At 32.4% G+C, this 23,141-nt stretch overlaps 1 protein-coding gene across 1 annotated transcript in view; it reads right to left on the bottom strand.

Annotated features, from left to right (window-relative positions):
• LOC145687726 (uncharacterized) overlaps positions 1 to 23,141 on the bottom strand; it is a 40,043-nt gene that overhangs the window by 13,067 nt on the left and 3,835 nt on the right. Inside the window, exons 2-14 of the mRNA XM_081761180.1 lie at positions 16,904 to 17,070; positions 13,082 to 13,242; positions 12,103 to 12,262; positions 11,025 to 11,241; positions 10,266 to 10,489; positions 9,773 to 9,875; positions 7,761 to 7,888; positions 6,582 to 6,710; positions 5,110 to 5,283; positions 4,474 to 4,639; positions 3,742 to 3,857; positions 1,486 to 1,611; positions 523 to 727 (exon numbers count right to left, since the gene is read on the bottom strand). Of these exons, the coding sequence (XP_081617306.1) occupies positions 523 to 727; positions 1,486 to 1,611; positions 3,742 to 3,857; positions 4,474 to 4,639; positions 5,110 to 5,283; positions 6,582 to 6,710; positions 7,761 to 7,888; positions 9,773 to 9,875; positions 10,266 to 10,489; positions 11,025 to 11,241; positions 12,103 to 12,262; positions 13,082 to 13,242; positions 16,904 to 17,070 (2,076 nt within the window). The remainder of the gene's footprint in view (positions 1 to 522; positions 728 to 1,485; positions 1,612 to 3,741; positions 3,858 to 4,473; positions 4,640 to 5,109; positions 5,284 to 6,581; positions 6,711 to 7,760; positions 7,889 to 9,772; positions 9,876 to 10,265; positions 10,490 to 11,024; positions 11,242 to 12,102; positions 12,263 to 13,081; positions 13,243 to 16,903; positions 17,071 to 23,141) is intronic.

Below are 23,141 nucleotides of genomic sequence, written 5' to 3'. Positions count from 1 at the left end.
TGAGTTCAGTAAGTAGTTTGGTATCAATATTTAAGAGTCTTATGTAACTACTTTTCAAATTTCTATTGGGTTACAATGAGAAACATCAGAGAAACATCCACTGTTCTTTTTATCTTCCTTTTAATGAACGATGCAATATTATAATATTATACGTGCATGGTGCTTGCAATGGTCGAAATAATCCAAAACGGTTAATTTCGAAAGAAGAACGTTCACGTTACTATTTATCTGTTGTACCAAATTCTTCGTAAATGCACTTTTGTTTAAAATCTGTAATTCTATCAGAGTTGCCCACACTTTACTTAAAATCGTACTATTTCTTATATATAAAAACGGCAATCAATATACAAAATTTGGAAAAAAAATCTAAGAAAAAATTCGTTTCATTGTTGTAATGATAAAGGTCTTTTTGCGCAAAATACCCATAGTTAGCTTTAAGTAAAAAGTATTTCATAATGATATTCTCATTCTGATTTCCAAAGTCTACTAATCAGATAACCTAATGATTTTATTTTAATTTACCTTTCATATTTCCAACGATTTCATGAAACCTTGTTTTTACTCTGCTTTCTTCGGCAATTGCATCTTTAATATTCAATACAGGCGTTTGAATGTTGGTGTATTCAACTTTCACTGCAGCTGCTGCTTTTTTAGCAGCATCTAAGGTTTCTGCAACTATTAAGCCTAAAGGTTGACCAGCATAGACTACATTTCCACTACAGAACACCTGAAAGAGATTGTTATCCACACCATTAGAACTATATTGGTTTTGTTATTCTTTAGTAATTACCCAAGTAACCAGAATGATCGACTCAACGTTGCTTTGTAGTTCAATTGATTTTTTGTGCGAAGGCAACTTTAGGACACAAGCATTTTAATGTAGTGAAAAGTGTTGATTTCATTCAATAATTCCTCTTTTAATTCAACTACAATTTACGGTTACAAATTTAGTTAAATTCAGTCGAACTATATAAACAGTGTTATCAATGTTTATTTTCAGTGATTAAGTCACAAACTGTTGTCAATTGATTGTTTTTCCTGTTAGTTGGTTGAAAATTACGGAGGCAAATTGGACATTTCAACTTATTACCCTTGTTGAAAAATAGTGAACAACACTAAAATTCAACCAATGGCAATATATTTCGTTACTTGGATAGAAAATAATAATTATATTTGTAAAGAAACTTTGCATACATTTGCAAATACAAGTATATTCATTTTTAAGTATTAAGCTTCATCTAGTGTCGTACAAAGTTGTGACGATAAGTTTAGTTCAAAAGTAGTAACGAAATTCTATGTAATTAATAATAAATGTTTTAATACTTGTGTAAATAACCCAGCAAGTAGTTTTATCCAGATATTGAGAGTGAAGGAAAAATAAATAAATGAATAAAATAAAACAAGTATAGTTATGTTACCAGAAGGTAATTCAAAATATCTTAAAGGCAAGAACAGTTTTATTTCCACTAAAATCAAGTCTATTACCTCTTCGTTTCCTTGATATTCTGCTGTAAATCCCAATGGACTATGAATGCTCAACGACTTTGGAGTAAATGAGTTGAATCCAGGGATATCATTGGCAGTGAAAAAGGCCACAACACCGGGCATAGCCTGAAAAGAAATTATTATTATTATTATTATTATTATTATTATTATTATTATTATTAGTAGTAGTAGTAGTAGTAGTAGTAGTAGTAGTATCTGTAGTAGTACATTAGTCTCTACTCGATTCCCAGTGGGAGCTCATGTGGTTCGGATCCCACATTAACCAGTAGGTTCACATCTTATATAGCCTCGCTGCTGAACGGGACGTTAAACTCAAAATCAACTCAACATTAGTCTCTAATGTTTTATAATATTAAGAAGACTTCAATATTACAGTAAAAGGGGAGTTTAAATACATGGGACATTATAAGCAGCAAGAAGCTTTCCTTCAATGGAATGTGGTAACATTGTTCTAAAAATATCAATTTCGTATACAAAGACACAATAACACACTACTTTGGAATAATGTATATATATATATATATATATATATATATATATATATATATATATATATATATATATATATATATATATATATATATATATCCAATTAAAATACTTCTCCTTTTCTCTTCAAAGTTGTAAAAGGGGAAAATATCCATATCCACTTGTAAATGCAGTACTAGATTGAGATATTTGCTCGTAGATACGGTTATTTGACTATTTTCATACAAAAATATCATAAGATATTATAATATTCTTACAAACTACTGCAAAAATATACGTTTCCAATTTCGTACTAGGAATAGTTCAGTGTAACATTTGGATGAATGCATGTTTCTCTATTTAAATTTTATTTCCCTTCCTTCCAATCTCCATTTTAATTAGTTTGAGGCTATTAGAAATAACTTTCGAAATAGCTGTAGATAATAAAGCAGTAAAACAGATAACATGTAAGAGAGCATGATCCTATTTCAATAACTTACGAACTTGGTCTATTACTGTTATGTATTTCTTTTATACTAATCTATATTCCTTTGTGGTGAACTATATTCACTTTCTAGCGACGAAAGGCGAGAAAAAAGTATGACGGTTGTGAAAAAAATAGAATTCGAGATTTCAACAGACATACACGTTTCACAAGCCATAGAGGCCTAAAAAGTGATTTTTCGACATTTGCCTATCTGTTCATCCCTCCGTCCTGATAATCATTTGCTTAGAGGTAATACCGTTCTTCAAACGTATCAAGACAAAATTTTAAACTTAAGGTTCCTAAGTCATTCTCCAGTTTCTTCTTCAGATTTTATTGCTACCCCTAAGGGTAGTTTACTGAAAGGTGAAAACAAACAATGCCATTATCTCAGAAATGGCTAGAACGATTTGATTTATACTTCAGAAATCTATTTTTCAATAACAACCAAATACTGTGAAGTATTTTTTCTGAGAAAGGTTGAGGGTGGTCAGTTTACCCTTGAGGTGAGGTTTTTCCGAAGACTTTATCAAAACCAATCCAAGCAATTTTTCCATATTTCATGAATAAATATTTCACTAATTACCTTACAATATGGAACAACTCATTAGTGCTGAAAAAATATATGATGGGTATTTTTTTTGGGTGAGTGAGTTTTTCCAAGATACTTTCTCACAAATAACTCAGACAATTTAGTTCATATTTCATAAATAAATATGTCATTAATATTCATATAATGTTGCATTAAGCTTCTTACCACATGCTGATGGAAAATGCAGCCCATACTTTGGTGCTACTGTTACCAACTACGGTCACTCTCTCTTATACCATTAATTAAATTGCCACTATTAATGCACCTAAAAAACCTTTGATACGTAAGTAATGGGAACGCCGCTATGAACTGTCAGAGACTTTCTTTTCTTGGCTTCTATTAGTTTACTCTTGGAGGTTAGTATATTCGAATTTTTTAAGATATGACTCACGATATTTTTTGTTATTTGATAAAATAAATTTTACTAATAACCCTAACATATGACATAAGTCATTTAATATGAACAAATCTACAAGGGATAATTTACTTTTGGTGATTATTTTCTTTTAGCAAAGTTTTCCAAAACCGTCCTATAATTTGGCACACATTTTACTTAGAAAGTGTTTCATTGACAACTTCACTATAACATGATTTAGTTTAAGGAATTTGAGCGAGAATGTTTAGTGTGGTGGGTCCTACGTTTTTCGACTGTTATCACTGATTACAATATTAACAGAGGAGTTGTACTTACCAACGCTTCAGACGCATCCATACTAGCAAGAGTTGCTCTTGCCACTGTGGACACGACGAACGCTCCTTGTAATTCGTTCAAAAATTTCGGAGTGTCAATTGTATACAAAGCTTCACCTGCCAAACAAAACAATACAATCGTGAATATTCTCGAAACACATGTGTTACAAATGAATTTGGGAACAAGTAACATGAAAATTATTTACACTCAATATTTTCTCATATAGCATTAAATAGAATTTGAATTATATCGTTATAAACGAAATAATAGCTCATAAACACAATCACGTACATATGTGTGTAGAAGTTTTTTCCGTGCTTGTTGAATAGAAATGCAACACAAACATGTGTTAATACAAATACATTTATGTCTACAAAATTGTCAAAATAAAAACTTTTAACATATGTTCATAGTTTACACGAATATTCTAATAAATTTAAACGTATGTAAAGAAGAAGTGTATAATTATCAATTAAAGTCCGCACAAATTGTTGCAAAATCTTAGACGTATTTTTAAATTCTCAAAGTTCTTATTGATGATTTTATTATAAACACTAGGATATCATCAAACCTAAAGAAGAGCCTTAAAATCGAAACATATAAACTACCCTTGAATAAAGCATCACCTGACTAAAAGTTGAATGGGCTATCATTCTCCGGGATATTCTGCTTTCGTAATAAAATTTAACTTCATTTTATAATATGAATGCTACTTGCATATTGTTTTCTTACCTGCTGTTTGAGCTATTGCCTCAAGTTTCTGTACAGGTTCATTCAGAGGATATAGCGATTCGTCTGTTTCGAAATTTTGTACTCCTGAGGACAGAGGACGTTGTAACACAGTAGCTCCACTTTTATACTGGTCTGCTACCACATCTTGCAGAACGTATAAAAAGAACTTGAATAGAAAAAAATGGGAGCTCACTAACCAAATAGTAACACATTTAACAATAATAACACATTTTAAATAGTTTAATTTTAAAATGTATTCTAAGGTTTTAATATTTTAATATTTTAAATAGATTTTAATAACTAGATATTATTTTTTTTAACTTTAGCTGGAAACGAAATGCTTGACTGTTATTTATTTATCTTTGAGAGTAGTATTTATTTACGTTCTTTTATCCTATGGCGTATTTCTTATTTTTGGATTTTTTTTAAATAGAAATATATTGTGATATTGCTAGCAATACTTGTTAAAAAAGAGTTTAGAGTCTTAATGAAAATACATTGTTTCTGTTTCTGTGAATAAGGCTAATCACTGATAATTTACATATTTACTCGAAGTAAATGTGGTTTTCTTTAAATAGATTTAACATATTTTTACCACTGGAATATTTTAAAATTTTTCAGAAATGTGTAACTTACTTTGTATAAGAGACCTTCAGCCAATCCTATTCGATATTCCGGAGACGATTCGGGCAAGGTTTGCGTAGCCGAAGCAGTCAACTCAGAATGAAGAGTGTCTAGTGCGGTTGTCACTGTCTCTTGATTATTTAGAACTTTGTCTGTGAGGTAGGTTTCAGTTTCTGTTGCATGAATCTGAAAATAGAATTGTAAATGAAACGTAAGTAAATCAATGGCAATAATGTATTGTTTCCGTGGAGAAGAATGTCATATACACATATATACACTTTTAGATGTATATATATATATATATATATATATATATATATATATATATATATATATATATATATATATTTATGTGTCTAATCAATGTTAAAAGGAGTTTATTTGCAATTCTAAGAATCTGACATTAAAATTATATAGTAACCAACATTAAAAATGTGCAACATGTAAAAAATGCTATTTTTCTTTTTTTCGTATCTTTTTTTGCATTTAACTACACTTTTAGTTAAATCTGTAAACATACAACGAGTTATGTTAGAAAACTAATAAGACTTACTTTCTCTTAACGATTAATTTTATTATTTTACAAATCAAGATTTTTCCCTTCAACCTAGTCTTCTTGAACACTTACACCGTGATAAAGGCGTTCTTTCTATTATTCGTAGCAGTACTAAAAGTGTCTGCTAGAATACTTTTCAGTTCTTTGGTTACGCCATGCTGATTATCATTAAAAGTACCAAAATATCACACTTTCAAGTGCTTTCTGAGTAAACAAAATTAAAGAAGCCACCGGGATTGAGATTCGGTGAATAGATGAGGCTGAGAAATTACAGGAGAAATATTTTCTGACAAATATTTTTTGATGAAGACTGCCGTAAGATAGGGTTGTTTGGAAATATCTTGGCGCAAACTTTTCTCATATCCAAACCTGTGTTGAAATCGATTGATGGTAAGCACTTTTAAAGTTTACTTACTACTGATCATACCCATTGTCAATCCATGGTCTGCTTTACAAGAGACTTCACTCTTTGGACATTGTCATCCGATCTTGAAGTTGAAGGTCTTTCCGCATTAGAGTCATCTTCCACTTATTCTAGGCCTACTAAAAGGAATTGTGTCATCTGAACACTTTTTCCCGGGATAGAAAATGTTCTCCATAAGCCTTTTGTAACTTTTCCTAAATTATAGTAACGGATTTGTCAAGCTTTACACATAATTAACGTCACATTGCTGCTGAAACTTTTACCAGTGATTGTCGAAACCACACAACTCACTTCACACACTCTCAAGAATCGTGTGTAGTGACACAAGCAAGTTCAAACTTGTACTGAGTTAACGGCAAGGATTCAGTTAACTGGTGTGTGAAGCTGGGGCATAAGACTTTGTTGGTTCGTGTACAATATTGCCAGTCTCGTTACTTTCCTAACATCAGTCGTAAAAAGGAGAAATGATTAAGCAGGACTTCCTAAATAGTAGCATTTACTTACAAAATCTCCACTGATACCTCCATACACAATGCTAGGTTTTCCTGTGATGGTATAATTGTTTCCTTTGTCCACTGTTGCTAGAAATCCAGCCGTAACGTAGGCGTAGGTATTATGATACATTCTGGACACCTATAAAACAATGAATATATAGCATAAATGTAATATAACTTGATATAAAAACATAAATCGAATTAAAAAATTCTAATAGTAAAACATTATAAGATTATACAGCAGTTTTGAGAGCAAATGAGATAACGTCAAACTAGTATATCAAAATATTATATACGTATGTTAATTTTATGTACCTTATTTTCGATATATTTAATTTTAATACTTGTTAAATATTATAATATTTTCCAATCATAATTTCTAAAATTCAAGATGTTTCAAGTTGAACTGTTATAACAATAAAGAACAAAATAAATACGCTAAACAAGCAGTAATAACGTAAGACCAAACCTTTGTAACAGAACACGGTTATAAGAATAGTTAATAAATTTTATAAAACATATTTTTGAAAATTGACAATACATATATTGAGGGTGGCACATCGAACTTCCATAATACAATAGCAGAATATTATAACTATGATAGAGTATCTTGGGAAATAATTAGAAAATCTCAGTATATTTTCTGCAAAGTTGAAAATCATGTAGATAAACTTTGTCTTTCAGCTGCGACGCAGCTTTAGGAAAAACTAAAAAGCCTGGTGTTCCTCTTCACAAGAAACTCCATTGGTGTTGCATGTAAATTGTACCTGGTTGAAATTAACTATCGCAGGACTTTCACAGTAATAACTCCTACTCAATAGGCTACAGAACTTTCAGTTTCTATTGTGTGTAAATAAAATAATAAATAATAAATTTGTCTATTTCCCAAGAGATGTTCCTTTGCGCTCGTTACTTTTAATTATACCTTTTTATTCTTTTTTGTACATAAATTATGTTCCCACCTCTCTAGTGTTTTGTCTTATATTGTCGTAGGTCCTTCCCTTTGACATCTTGTATATACATCATAACTTTTGAACGTAGTCATGTTTCCTTCCCCTTGATGCACATTTCGACCATTTCTTTATAACATGGACTGTTTGATGTTTATTTGAATGAGGAGAGCAATATTAGTATACCAAGTAGCTTATTGATAACTGTCAAAGCAGCAGAAGAAAGTATGATAACTTACCTTAAATGTTCTTATGTAAGTATTCTCTCCTAGCGGAGGTAGTACTATGCTGACAACCACTTTCTTCTTCATGTCAGTGGACAAGAAATCTACAAGGTTTACATTTGTGATAGTTCCTGTTGCATCAGCTGAAATATTAAGTAGAACTGTTAATACACCAAATATAGCTTTTCATGTCTAAAGGGAAGTCAATGTTTGTTAAAGAGGAAAGGGCTTTCTGTATACATAGGACAGGAACGAAATTCAGATACTGAACGACCCTGATATACCTTGAAAAACACAGAAAGATATTTGTTTGATCTGTTTCATTTACAAATGGTTTCATTTTTTTTATTAATTGTATACTCGTGATCTCCATTTGAATATATGTTGGGATACGCGCATAAACGAGGCTTTTATTTGCTATGTCTGTAATAATATTATTTATAGGGAGAGAGAGATACGTAGATATATAACCTATTACGCAATAAGGAGCAAGGTGTATATGAGTTGGAGGAAGGTACGTGGTTATTTATTTACTTGTGATAATCAAAGGAAGAGAGAAATTACCTTATTTCATTCACCTATCTCCTTGTCCGTATTTATGAACATAATCTTTAAAGTCAAGTAGATAGAGAAAAGAATAAATGAGGAGCATTTGATTAATATTTCTAGAAAAGGAAACACTGTACAAGAGATCATAAGATTATCTCTGTAATGTATTAAGCCTTCGTGAATGAAAGAAGATAATTTATCCCTATTCATAGCGTACATTATATCCTGTTAGTCTTGCAAATGGACTAAGAAAAGTAACATGTCATTCCTAATAATGCTTGACTACTTTGTTTCACGATTATATATATAGACCAACTTGAGTGCACAATTGCTTCCTTTCGGAGTTATAGGCTGCCGAAAACATGAAAAAACGAACCTTACAGGTCCATAGCACCAAAATTATTGCACCTACCGCAGTCTGATCCAGACTTCGCTTAGGAACTACTATGTGCCCTATCCAAAAATACATGTTTCAGAATCCTAAGGTACGCACGCAACAATTTTTTATATAGGCTGTTTGACTGCTGGCATATAATTGAAAGTATTCACCAACTACCTTTATAAAAATTGTTGCGGAAGTACCGCAGGATTACGAAACTTGGATATTTGGTTAGGGCACATACTAGTTCCTAAGTGAAGTCTTGACCCGATTACAGTAGGTTCCATAGTTTCGGAGCTATGTACCGATAAAGTTCATTTTTTCATGTTTTTGGCAGCGTATAACTCCGAAAGGAAGCATTTGTACACCAGAGTTAGTCTATACTATTTTGTCTTATCTTGGTGTCAGGAATCACCTTCCAAACGTTGTCGGTGTTGTTTCGAAACACTCTGTATATATACATTAACTATCTCTTTCTCTCTCTCTCTTGCACACACACACACAGAGATACATATATATATATATATATATATATATATATATAACACCAACTAGCAACGTTTTGATCTGTAATATGAATACAATATGAAATCTAACCTATATTCCTAGCCAGCGACGAAGGTTGGCAATTAATTTGATAGAAGAAATTACGACGTTAAGACGAACAATCAATAATCTCGGATCAACACAGAAATCTTAACATAACTACACACTATACGATCATATTCATAAACTAAAATAGTCTTAAAAAAAATTCATAATTTTTACTAGCATTCTTGTCAAATTTGCAATTGTTTCAAGGCTGTGATCAATTTCTGCTGTAAGAAGCTATTCTACCAGCTTGATGTTTACCTACTTTGTTCGACTCAGTGCTCTAGCAGTGATTTATTTACATGTTCTTTCGTCTTAATGTGATAAAGTTTGATCATCATTAGTGCAAAAAGGAGTACATAGAGAAAACTTGAAAGGCAGCACCCTCTTTTGATTCATTCTTCTCTGAAGTTGACAGATTTGATTTAATTAAATATCTGAATCAACGATTCGAACATTTAATTGTATTGAACTTTACAATCTCAAAAGCCTGTTCTATTTTACTTACATATATTGACTGTGGCTCCTACAGTCTCGAACATCGCGAATATATCTGATTGAAATGTGTGGTGATCGTGTTTCATCATTAGGTTTCCAGCTAAGCTACCTCTCTATACAAAATAAGAAAAATAATATATTAATGATTTATTTCAGTGAAAACTGATTCGAGCTGAATATTTCTTAGCGTACATTTTCTTAATTATATTTATATTATCTTTATGAAAACAGTAAATACATCTATCTCGATTATATTACATTAATACACTAAACATAATTGCAAGCTTTCTTTGTATAAAATTTGTAATGGAGTGACAAGACACTAGTATTACAAAACAAAATATTAGTATGCCATTTTCCTTTATCAATATATATATATATATATATATATATATATATATATATATATATATATATATATATATATATATATATATATATATATATATATAAGGGACTAATAAGCCACTAAATTGTAAATAGTAAAGTACGAATGTACTTACATTTCTTACATGTACATGGGCTACTCTTTCGAGGTGAGGTACGAAATCGCCCGTGTAAGAAAATCCTGCATTATCTGCCGATACACTTTTGAAAATGTTTATAGTCTCTGAGAGTGTGACATTTCCACCAACTGTCAAAGACGTATCCAAGTTCCACTGTTTAAGTTCTGCTACGTTGTTCACGTCAATATATACATCATAAGGGCCGTCATCTGGGAATACTCCTACATAAATAGCATATAATTGAAGGATAATAATTGTTTAAAGTTTTACGTGGTTAAGTGTACAGTATTTAATATAAAATCGAAAAATACTGAAAATACTGTTTTAGTACTGTCAATGACAGCTCCCTCGTGGCTATGCAGTTAACGTGTGCGTTTTTGGGTTCGGTTTCCGACTGAAGCTGATGGAGAGCCCTCGTTAAGCTGTAGGTCAACGTCTCATATGGTCTCGTTGTTGAAAGGAGCGTTAAATTCAAATTCAAATCAAATCAATATGGGCAGTGAAGTTAAGAATTACGTACACTGATACTATTGATTGTTACGTTAATATTACGTTTTACTAAAGGCCTTATTATTTATATATAACTTATATTCTATAATTTTGTGAAACACTACGCACATTAATCTTATATTAACATTCTAAAACATGGTCTAATAAAGCTTAGAAGGTTCTGTTAAAGACTTATTTTTATTTAAATTGTAGTAAATTTGGTGAATTTAGTTTGTCACATCTCTTTGCGTGATATTCAACAATTACCTTTAGCAGTGTTTCCATTCGTAAGCATGTAAGTACGATCTCCTATACTGCTGAAGACTTCGTAGAGCTCATCTAATGTTGTCACACGGTAATATTCGGTTTCGCCTTGTTTCAGATAATATTTAACAGGTTTGCGTCGTAATATGCCATTTTTACTGGAGCATAGTCCTTTGCATGGTTTTCCCTTACGCTGACTAAAATTCAATTTCCAAAGCTCCTGTTATGATGAAAACAAAATATAAGTGTTTTATTTTAATTGTTATTAACATGTAAAATAAAGCTATTTAGATGTAGTTCTTTATTTTGACTCGCACGTATAAATCGTGTATGTTACAACAAAGAAAGTAATTCATATTGATTCATTGCTATATCACTTACTTTGTGTTTGTTAGGTAAATCTATTTAGAAGATTATTTGTCTAAAAGTATCTAATAAATTTAAGTATGGCAATATTCACTCTCTTATGTAAATTTCTAGTTTCCTCATTCGAATCTTTCAGACGCAGTAGAAGTGATATTACTTGCTAATTAAAGAATAAGGTGTACGCGGAAAGAGAAAATGTGATATTCTTCCACGCTTTTCATTAAGGTATTCTTAAAGTAGTATTGGATATTTCATACTTATAAATACTAATGCATAGGTTACACATGTATATATTATTTTAAAATTTTGTAAAAGTCTTTTTTTTTTTTTTTTTTTTGTATTTTCTATTTCAACTAAGTTTTATGTGTATTTGAATTCAAACTTAGGAATACCTTTTTGCCTTTCACAGCATAGCACAGGTTTAATTATATTAACATTTTTTGCAGCTTGTTTCACATAAGATCTAAACAAAGTAATCAACAAGGTCATGGTTCAAAGCAAGATGTAATTAATATTGAGGTGAAAGTCTTATTCTTCATTACCATTTACTTTGTCATTCTGAAGAGGCGAAATGATAATTAACAACTCGAAAATAGGATAAAAACTAATATTATACCTTTATTAAATTGAAAATTTTTCTTCTCTTTTCAGAGGTTATATATGCTTTAAGGGAATGATTGTTGAACTTGATATTTGTAAATGGAAACAAACTTACCTGCATGTCCTTAACTTTTTTCTTTAGTTGAGGAGGAGCATCAGAACTGAAGCTTTTGAATGTGTCTAATATTGGACGATAGCCTGTGCAACGGCAAATGTTTCCTCCAAAATGTTTTTCCACCTCTTCCATGGTTACACTTGGATTTTGTTCCAATAAACTAAAGAAAAAAATGTTTACAAATAGTTAGTGCGCTGAACTTCTGTAACGCCCAAACAAAGTGAAAAATTGTAAAGGACAAGTTATTTTTTTACATTCTTCTTCTTCTTTTTCTTCTTTCTTCTTCTTCTTCTTCTTCTTCTTCTTCTTATTATTATTATTATTATTATTATTATTATTATTATTATTATTATTAAAACATTTGTAAATCTCTCACTTTAAAACGTTTTCGGTATGTCAATAGTCTTATTTTTAACGTTAGAATTATTCATACTATGCTGTTGCAGTGACAATTATTAACTGAAGGCTTCTTAACCATATATATGATATACCCTAAATCTCCCTTAATATAATCTCTTCTTTTTAACATATAAAACAAAAAAATACAAGTAATATTATGTATCCTCAGTGTAGGTTCTCTCAATCACATCAATGAAACAATATTTATAGATACCAAGTATAAAAATGTTGATATGAATAGGAAGTCATAAAGCACAACTGCATCAATAAGATACTTGAGACGCAAGAAGTTAGATACAAGATCTTTTCTATGATACCGTACACTGTTTCCATTGTATTACGTGTAAAAATAAAAAGAGATTATATATAGAATAATCAAGTTTGAAAGATACATACACAATAAAACGTTTTATTACAAACGTATCTCTGTGATAAAAATATGAGTTCACTTTGGATTCTTATAATCATATTGTTCAAATTAGTCCTCACAGACAGAGATTTTAAGATATAAGTGTTCATCTCTGTTTTAGTTTGATATTCTTACGAATGTACCACGGAGCGATATAGAGATGAAGCTTACCTGTACATGTTCATAATAAATCCTGGAGTGCATGTACCACATTGTGTGCCATTCATTTGAGCAAGTCTTGTTTGTAGTTCATGGTATCCGTCAGCTTTGTTTCCAACACCCTCAATAGTGGTGATATTCCACCCTTCGCACACCAAAAGCGGAGTGAGACACTGAAATAAACAACTCCAATTATTAATGCTGAGCTTTAAACAAAGGAAATAATTTTATGACAACAGGTGTGTGTGTATGTGTCGAGACATCTGTTCCATTTTTTGACTTGTGGTGTCTTCATATTAATTCCTGAAGATGAATGCAATAGCAGGATTCGAAATATTGGAAATCAATCATTTCACCTGGCTGAGGACTCGAGAACACATATTGGAATAACAATAGTGTCTTATGAACTTGTATAAATGAAGCCTTTCTGTTTAACGTCCCACAATTATGCCCGTTAATGTAAGGGAGACGGATGATTAAAACAAGTGAATGATGATGGAATACTTGATGGAATATGAATGTGGGAGGAAACAGGAGTATTCCGAGGAAAACCCACGGACACGGTGTCGTCCGCCACAAACTTATGAACTTGTTGAATGAATATTTTAGTTATAATTATCTATACAAAACAGCTCTACAAATAGGAATTATTTTCTGACCTAAATTATTTTTCTCCATACTATGTTTGTTCTTGAAGTATTAAATTTATTAAATAGACTATTACACAGGATACAGAGAAGATAGATTTTATACTCTTTTCACACATTATCACTGTAAAGCTAAGTCAAATAAAACTAATATAATTACTTCTGTCTACTTCGACAGAAAATTCTGTCAGCTATCGCGTTCAATCATGGAACAGCTCCACCGTATATTATCATAGACATCTGCAAGATCTCCTCATTTAGGGGAAATAAGACGATAGACCACTAAACGCTAGATAAAGCTACGTGGTTCCAGTATGCGGTTTAGAAGACGGTGGACAACTTTGATACAACTAGTTAGAGAAATCACTCAGCTCAGCTTCACACTGTGATGAACTTAGAATAATTCCCCACTTTCATTCAAAGGTAGCATTTATCTTCTGATATATAGAATATTCAATCTTCAATTGTATATATCCCTATCTTGATATGCTTTTTAGTACCAGTACCTCACTATGACTTACTTTGTTTATCTGTTACTGGTACAATCCAACGGTCATTCGGTTTCTGTTCTTTCAGATGAGAATAGATACTGTTCTTTTATTTCGATTAAAGTTTATTCGTTTATGCTTTCATGCGTTTATTACAATATGAATACGGTGCTCATGTAGCTGGACTAAATACTAGTCAACGGTCTGCTTTCAATGAAGCCGGATATTCTTTCAAAAAGGAACTTTAATGCGTGCAGAAATTCGAGGAAGTAAACTGTTATCAACAGATCACGTTAAACGAGGTATCTTTTCTTCTTAAACATCTGTTCTTCTCTTCAGAAGATCTTATTATTATGCTTCATCTACCAGATTTTGAAATCCGTATTGGCATGCATGTTAGTGCTTACAGTTAGATCCTTCGTATAACTTACCGTATTTGCCCCGAATTAATTTGAGAATGAAGAAAGTAAAAAATAATACATTAAAATTACATTCACTATTTTTATTTTACAAGAGATAACGAATTACACGTTCAGCATTAGTGTCTACCTTCTTAAGCATATTAATAACATCAAAAATTAAAGAAACATGTTAGTTTCTTACAAAAAGTGCTCCTATTCAATTGAAAATTCGTCAACAATAGGTCAAAAACACAACCTTATTATCAATGAGAAAAATACTTTCTATAATGCAAGTATTCGCTGAGTTTATTTTCTAACTCTATGTGGTTACTATTTATATATTTAGAGAACATAATTACTTTTCTACCTTTAATAGTACATATCATGCCATTACTGTTATCAGCGTCGTATTGAATGGTCAAGCACAGCATTAATGAATCGTTATCAAGACTTTAGTGTGGGCATCATCATTACTCAGAATAAGGAGAATAATGTCAACATAATAATCTTGAAAGAAAAATTATGACCACAGACCACCAAATGGCTAGAATTAAATTCCTGACTTTTGTTTTTATATTATTATTATTATTATTGGTGGTAGAAGTAGTAGAAGTAGTAGTAGTAGTAGTAGTAATAGTAATAGTAGTGCTAGATGTTGTTGTATTATACGATATTGATTTTTATTCCATGCCTTTGTTTCCCGTGTCTTATTGTATATCTTTTAATTGACGCTACTTAGCTCTACAAGTACCGTACAATTTTGCGTGATCCATTGATAGTAAATACAGAAATTATTGAATTGATGTAATAAGTAAACTAAATAGACAATTGCACATTGAAATTTCTCGTTTCAAAAGTCTGATGCTCTCATGAAGATAAATTAAGAACATTTTAGGTCATAATGATAAAAACAAATGAGAATTAATGTAATGTTGCCACGATAGAGAAAAAGAACAATATGATTGCCTATAAACTTAGCCAACCAGAATGGGACTTGGAGAAATGTTGAGGTCCGAAATTGAAAGAGAAAGAGAGAAGTGTTAAGATGGGAAAATATATCAAAATGTCAAACACTTACTACTAAATGAGTAGAAAGTTTTATTTTTCCATATTGCCCACTGATCTTTGAGGAAAAAGAAGAAGAGTTGAATACTACTGATTTTGAGTACAGTGCGTACTACCTTCCAAATTATTGTATTGAAACAGTAAATGGCTACAGAAGGGCTTAATCTAGAACAAATTTGAGTAAGAAATATATGCTTAAGCTTCAATCTGAAAACAGAAAATCAAGTAATGTATCGAACAATGTATAAATATTATCTGAAAATTATCTTAGAAACAGCAGTGAAAGATTAAAATATATAGTTTCAGTATTTGATTTGATTATTGTTACTAAGCTGCCTGCATTAAAGTAATAAATCTAAATGAAAGACTTGAACTACAAATGGACATTATACAGCAAGATAGATGTATGTAGTAACATTTTCGATCCTTCACAATGAATTTATATATTCCGCACCCCCGTATTCCCCAGATTTGACCCCCGTCGACTTGTACCTTTTTCCTAAATTAAAATTGTCATTGAAAGGGAAGAGATTGACTCAATTGAGGACATTCAAGCAAATACGGAGAGAGTGCTTCACACCATCACGGAAAATAATTTTCAGGAATGCTTCAAGAAGTGGAAACACCGTTGGAATCGGAGTGTTCATTCAGCAGAAGATTACTTTGAAGGAGATCCATCACAATAGCCTGTAAGTACTACCATTTTTAAATTACAAGCACAGTCTTAAAACTTTCCAATCACACGTCGTATATAAAGTAGAAAGAAACAAATGCAATTTTTACATTACTATTTCTTACTGATTATAATTACAGAAGATATGATCTTACTTTCCATTGAGATGGGTATATTATAATTAGTTTTTCTCTTTAAGAAATATATCCTATTACATGTTAGAGCATTATAGCACATTATTAAAGAATTAAAAATAAACCTGAAATACGTTAGAGTTAAATCATTATATTGTAAATCAAATAATAAGATCACAATACAGTCGCATATTCAGTGCTCGTTTCTGGGTATATTGTTAGCGTGCGTGTCTTCCGCGGAGGAGATTTCCATTGAATTCCATATTTAAGCCCAGGTAATGAGGATCCTAATTTAAGCTGTAGGTATCTGAACTTCAACTGACTAACACAAGATATTTGGAGATAAATTATACTATTATTATTTCAGGAAGTATGTTCTAATATATTTATTTCAGTACAATTTTCTATGAGTATGATACTACTTACGGAGTTGATTGATTCGACTTTTTCATCTCCAGACACAGGATCCTGATATCTGACAGATACTGTACAAAATCCACATCCTCCTTCCTCACAAAGTTGTTTCGTTCCTGTCAAATTAACTTCATCGCGAAGGTATCTCAGCAAGGGTGTGTCCAGTGGAATATTTCTGACTGTCAAGTAAATAGAAAAAAGGAAAATAACATTTTTTTAAAAATACTATAATGTGTTTAAAAGAAAAATAAACTCTGTTAAACAAAATAAAGAATATCACGCAAAAGACGTACGTATTAACATTAAGAGAAACTACTCTCATGCTAATAAAATGGCTAATGATTTTTTTTGCAATAAGAAAAGTTGCATAGCCTTTAATTATAGGCACCAACAAGTGCTTCATGGTGTGCAGCTTGCATAGAAGATAGAGAATGTTATGTAATTTAATAAATACAGTAAATTAAATTTGCTGTTACCCGTGTTGAGTGTATTAACGCATTCGATCAAAATAATTTCTCTAGTCGTCTATTACGAAAAACACGATTCAAAATTTTCTTTCGTTTAAAGAGTCATCGCGTGGAGTAACAAACGGACGGAGGTACTAACATTACACTCTTGTAAGGCCCACGTAGCGTGATTCTAATAAAAATCAGCCCATAATTCGCATAAACTGTAAGAAATATGAATAAAAGTCATGTATAGAGGGGTTGTCAGGCGGTATAATTGTGTAGTTTATTCTAAACTTCTCTGAAATTCATAATTCCGTAAAGTAAAGTTCATGATAAATGTTATCATTTTTAAGAACTAACGTTTACATCATTACACGAACTACATTATAGTTTAAATGCGATAACGCTACTATCAATGTATATTGCTAAAGTAGTTGTATATATCATATATCATATACCCTATTAATTGCATTGTTGTATGAGTACATGAAAAATTATCCAGGAACATTTTAAATGTTTTGTTGTTCTTCTATAAATGATTTTTTTATTATTACGGACACGTATCATACTTGTTGGACAGTGTATTTCTACCGACAAAAGAGTTCCACTGTATGTAGGGAACTCCATTTCTGTCTTCATACACGCTGTGTCGAAAGAGTGCAATTTTCCTTGATTTCGGTTTTATTTTCAATAAAGAAGTCAAAAAGGCAGAATGTACGAAACTCATCTTAGCTTGTTTATACTAAGCTACAAGGTAGACCTTGGTATGAATATGGAACATTTCCTTACGCAAGCGATTGATTCCCGAGTTACGGAACATCAACATTGCGATTTAAACTTAAATTTTTGCAACAATGCAAATCACTGTTTGCTATTTGGAATAAATGTTTATTTGACCGATACGAAGGTATGATAAGACAATTTTTCAAATAATTCTTTTTTCTGCATCTTCACAACAACGGCCAATAGTAGACGCTTTTCCTAGAAATTAATTAATTTCGATAACAAGAAGAATGCAATAAGAACCGAAATTTATGCATTCTATGTACTTGCAATTTACTGAAATCAATGAAGCACATTTTTTTCGCGTTAGATGAAAATTCACTGGTTTTGAAGTGTGTTTAGTATTAAAAAATCCACTTAGAACTTCAGTATAGAAATTAGCCGAGAACAATTAAATTTTATGTAAAGCGGAATATTCCTATCTACTTTTCCCATTAAAATTTCTATTTCCAAATTGAAGTTTTACAGCTCTCGAGAAGTACATTTTACAATATAAACTAAAAATTTGCTACAATGTAATAAAAGATAAACAGTGATTTCCCCTCTAGAAAAGCAAACAACAATAATTTAAATTATTTAATTTATCCAAACTAAACATGCTTTCGGCTAGTTGTTGTACTGAAACATAAGAAATATTACTGTATTCTAATCATTGGTTATTTGATTGGAGTTCAGCTTTTTTTTTTAACTCCGTGGCTGCATAAAAGGGGCCTACATTTCAAGTGGGATCCAAAAGACTACTCTGGAATTGTATCAGGGATCGGTTCCGTGCATGTAGCGCCCGTAGATTTAGCGCCCAGTGTTTCTGGCTCACAGAAGGAATTTTCTATTGATCTTATCTCATAATCAGGGATGTCCAGTTCATTTTACCACTCTTTCCACAGGTCGTTAATTCCTGTTATTTTCTTGCATCCATGTTCAGTGTACTTAGCGTCCACTAAGTAAAATTGTTATGAGGAGGGAGAGAGAGAGACACAGAGAGAGAGAGCAGCCGATAGCACTGATTATGACGCTTCAATGAATCATCGCCTCCGGAGGAGAGGGTGACACGCAGACAGGCTTGCAATAATCGGAGTTAGACGGCATAGTAAAGCATCATAGTGTTCTTCTTGCCTCCATTAAGTTGTGTGATATTCCTGCTGCTGAATTTTGCTTTTCTCGAAACAACATAAATATGGCATAACACTATGTTGTCCCAAGCCTTTAATGACCCCCGATATATATAATCATTTTATGTATATATGGAATAACATATAATTTTCAATAAATATTTGGAGAGAGAAGACAAGCTTTAGGAGGACCGTGCCCCCTATATATGTTGTGTGTGTGTGTGTGTGTGCCTGTACTCAGTTCATCATTTTATTTGTATTTGGTATCGTCTAACTTAACAATACAGGTTTTCTTTCTTCACTTGGTTCAGGAATTGAAAGAAAAGGGTTTTCATCTGGTGACAGAAGTTTGGAGATATGAAAATGTTAAGTCTGATCTCTGTAAATTAAGAAGAGAAGCTTTAGGTACAGATCAAAATCCTGCAACAAGTTTGGACATAAGTTTTCCGGACGAACTTTTAAGTCTACCTGATGACGGTAATTTTCTTGTAGTGGACGACGTTTTTGAAGATCAAAGAATATTAATATTTGCGGTTGAGGAAGCCAGTATGCTGCTGAATCGTTTTTTTTTATGGATGGAACTTTCAGTAACTGCTCCCAACAATTTCAACAATTATATTCCATCCATGTGGAGCTAGATAGTATTAACGAGGTAAACAGCATTTTCCTCGTTGTATTCGCGTTACTACCAAGCAAAACCGAATTAATATATAGGAGATTCTTCAATTTGCTCAAGAGATGGGCTCCAGAGTGAAGTCTTCAGCTTTTAAAAATTGATTTTGAAGCGGCTGTAAAAAAGGTTCTTAATGATCTCGTCCCACAAACAAAAGTTTTGGGATGTAATTTCCATTTCATGCAATGCTTGTGGCGAAAAATTCAAGAGCTTGGACTTACACAAGATTATAGAGAAAGTGAAGAACTTAAATTATTTTGTAGAAGATGTAGAGTTTTAAGTTTTATACCCAAAGAAGATATAGATGAAGGATGGTTTATAATCATGTCGAACGCACCTGACTCGCCGAAAATAGTAGAGTTTGCAAATTATTTTGTAGATCAGTGCTTGGAGAACACTACATGGCCAATTGAGATTTGGAATTTCTATAAAGAAAAGCATAGAACAAATAACGTTGTGGAAAAATGGAATGGAAAACGTAATTGCATCATAGGGAGAAAACATCCGAACATATTTTTGATGGTGAAGAAGCTGAAAGAGGAAGCTGTAAACACTACCTCTATGCGGAGAAGAATGAAATTTGGAGAGCCAGGCACCAAAAGAGCAAAAAGGTGTATCAACATCGACAAGAGAATAAAGAATATTCTAGAGAAATACGAGGAAACAAAGGATCTGTTTAACTGCTTTGGCTTATGTCCAGAAGTTCGAACAAATTGCTAACTATGTAATTTCATTTTGACTGTAGTCAGAGACAGTATGCGAATAGGGTAACAAATGAAAGCACGCTTCCTGTGAATATCATCACTGACAAGGGTAATATCTGCAAATTATTTTAAGAAAATTAATACATAAGTATAAAGAAAATGTTTTTGATTGGCTAAAACAATAATCAAAATAGCATGGCAAGGTTCACTTAAAAAAAAAAATTAACAAGCCTATATTCCTGTAAGGAATGTAACCAGTCCTAAGTCTGGAGAAAGTGTGAAGGGAGGTTTATGAAATGAAATCTTTGAGTTTTACGTCCGACGGTTGTGCCAGGTATGGTAAAATGAGAATGAATGAAATAGTGGAATACAGAATGTGAGGAAACGGAAGAACCCCTAGAAAACCAAGCACGTGGTGTTTGTCCACCACAAAGGACAATTTAGAGCGAGCTGGGATCGATTAGGGACCCCAGGCACCAGATGTGAACGCTCTACCATCGCCAGCGGGACCTCAAAGGAAGTTTATGGGCATAATTATCAATAACTAGTAACCAAACTATAATTTCCTGGCGCTATGATCGACCAATAACGACGCCAGCTTTAACGTCTTGGGGGGAGGCGGAGAAAATTTTAGGAGGGCAGTAGTATTTTTATATACCCAAAACTATAAGTTATTATAACTTTAAATAAATTATGATAGAATATGTCTGGAAGAACGGGGGCTGAGGGACAATTTGCCACTAAAATTCGACAAAACGCACTATTTGCCACCACTTTTCATCGACAGAAGCAGTTTAAGAGACATTTTTATTTAATTTCTATTGGATGTATCAATGATGATGATTAGGAAAGTAACAAGCATATTAGATCCAAAGATTGTATAACTGTACGCCATGGTATTCAATGCTCTACCAATATTTAAATGTACTATAAACCAGGATTACATATGTAGCTTTTAATGTGAAAAATATGTAAAACAGACGTAATCTAGAATACTGCAATGAGGATAAGGCATACAAAAAACGGTGAACATATTCTCACGACTGAAAACCGGGACAAAATGTAAACTGGCGAAACACCGGGATAAAAGTCTTCATGGAGACCACGGTGGTTCAGTGGTAGAAGCACTCACATCTGGATCATGGGGTTCTTGGTTTGATCCCATCTTGCGTCAAATGGGCTTTGTAGTAGTCAGACGCTGCGTGCATGGATAAACTCGGGGTTCTCTCGTTTCCTCTCACTTTCTTCATTCCACCATTTCATTCATTCTCACAATCACCGTCTCCTCTATCCTACTCCTATCTCCTTAATCGTGGGATGTAAAATCCAAAGATTCATTTCATTTCAAGAGGTTCCAAATCGGGACTGTCCCGGTAAAAACCTGACATATGGTAACTCTGACTATATAACAACATCGGGTTCGATACTAAAAAAGAAAGAAAGTCAAATTATCATATGGTATTACACAGTTTCAGAAAAAACATCTAACAAGCTAGCCGCATTAAGCCTGATACATATTTCATAACTTTGTGCGTAATATAAATCTATAGTTAAGCAATTGATATCATACACTACAAGCACTGAAAAACAACGTAACGTTCTATAATAAAAAGAACGTTACTTTACGAACCAATAAGTTAATCGCTTTACGAACCTTATTGTACACATTATACCTTAAAGTTACAGCCTTATGCAGTAATCAATTCCAATCAGATATTGAACGAGTATGTTGTTTCCTTGAGAATAATCCATCACTAAGTTGAACAAGCGCCTTTGAAGGCTAGTCGTCTTCCATTTTACTCTCTTCTTCGGTAATTCATCTCGCTACACTTGTTCGATGCAGTTGAAACTATGGCCTCATCCTTTTCCAATGTCCATCCACAAGGAAGGATGGACAGGTTCAATCTTTTGGAGCTTCTGTCAATTTACTCGTTCGTGTCTCTTTCTGTAATGTTGCTATATGAACGGGTATGTTGCGAGGAAACAAAAGAGGCTAGCGAAGAAATCGAAACGTAAGATCACCATAAGATGAAAGTCGCATACTCCAGAAACTACCTGATACGTAATGTTGATCAAAATAAATTAGGAATTCTTCAGTTTCTTCTGGTACGATTTGCTGTAAGTAATCCATCCCTTCTGACCCTTGTCAGAGAGAAGGAAAACAAATCCGTCCACCATTCCATAGAAATCGGACTTTCTCATTCTCCCTGTAGAAATTCGCCAATCCCAACTGCTGCAGTATGTACTTCGTGTTCGTGTGACTTATTTCTTATTTCTGCGTAACAAAATTTAAAATTAATTAGTCACAGGTAATTGTTTTATTGCATTTGCGACAGAAAGTTCTTGTTTTGTGGAGAGACTTTCTTAGGCTGTTTCTCTTCAGTATGCTGAGAAGCTTCTATTCTCCGTGATTTCTTCTCAACGTTGGCGAACTGCTAACCAGACGAAATGAAGAATTTACGGCATTTCAAACTTTTTAATGCTTGTTTCTCGTTTGAAATTACGCTTTGATGATACAATACCATAAATGTT

This window comes from Thermobia domestica, chromosome 6, assembly GCF_964235325.1.
Source record: "Thermobia domestica chromosome 6, izTheDome1.hap1.1, whole genome shotgun sequence".
Lineage (NCBI taxonomy): Eukaryota > Metazoa > Arthropoda > Insecta > Zygentoma > Lepismatidae > Thermobia > Thermobia domestica.
This window is presented reverse-complemented; position numbering and strand designations above follow the sequence as displayed.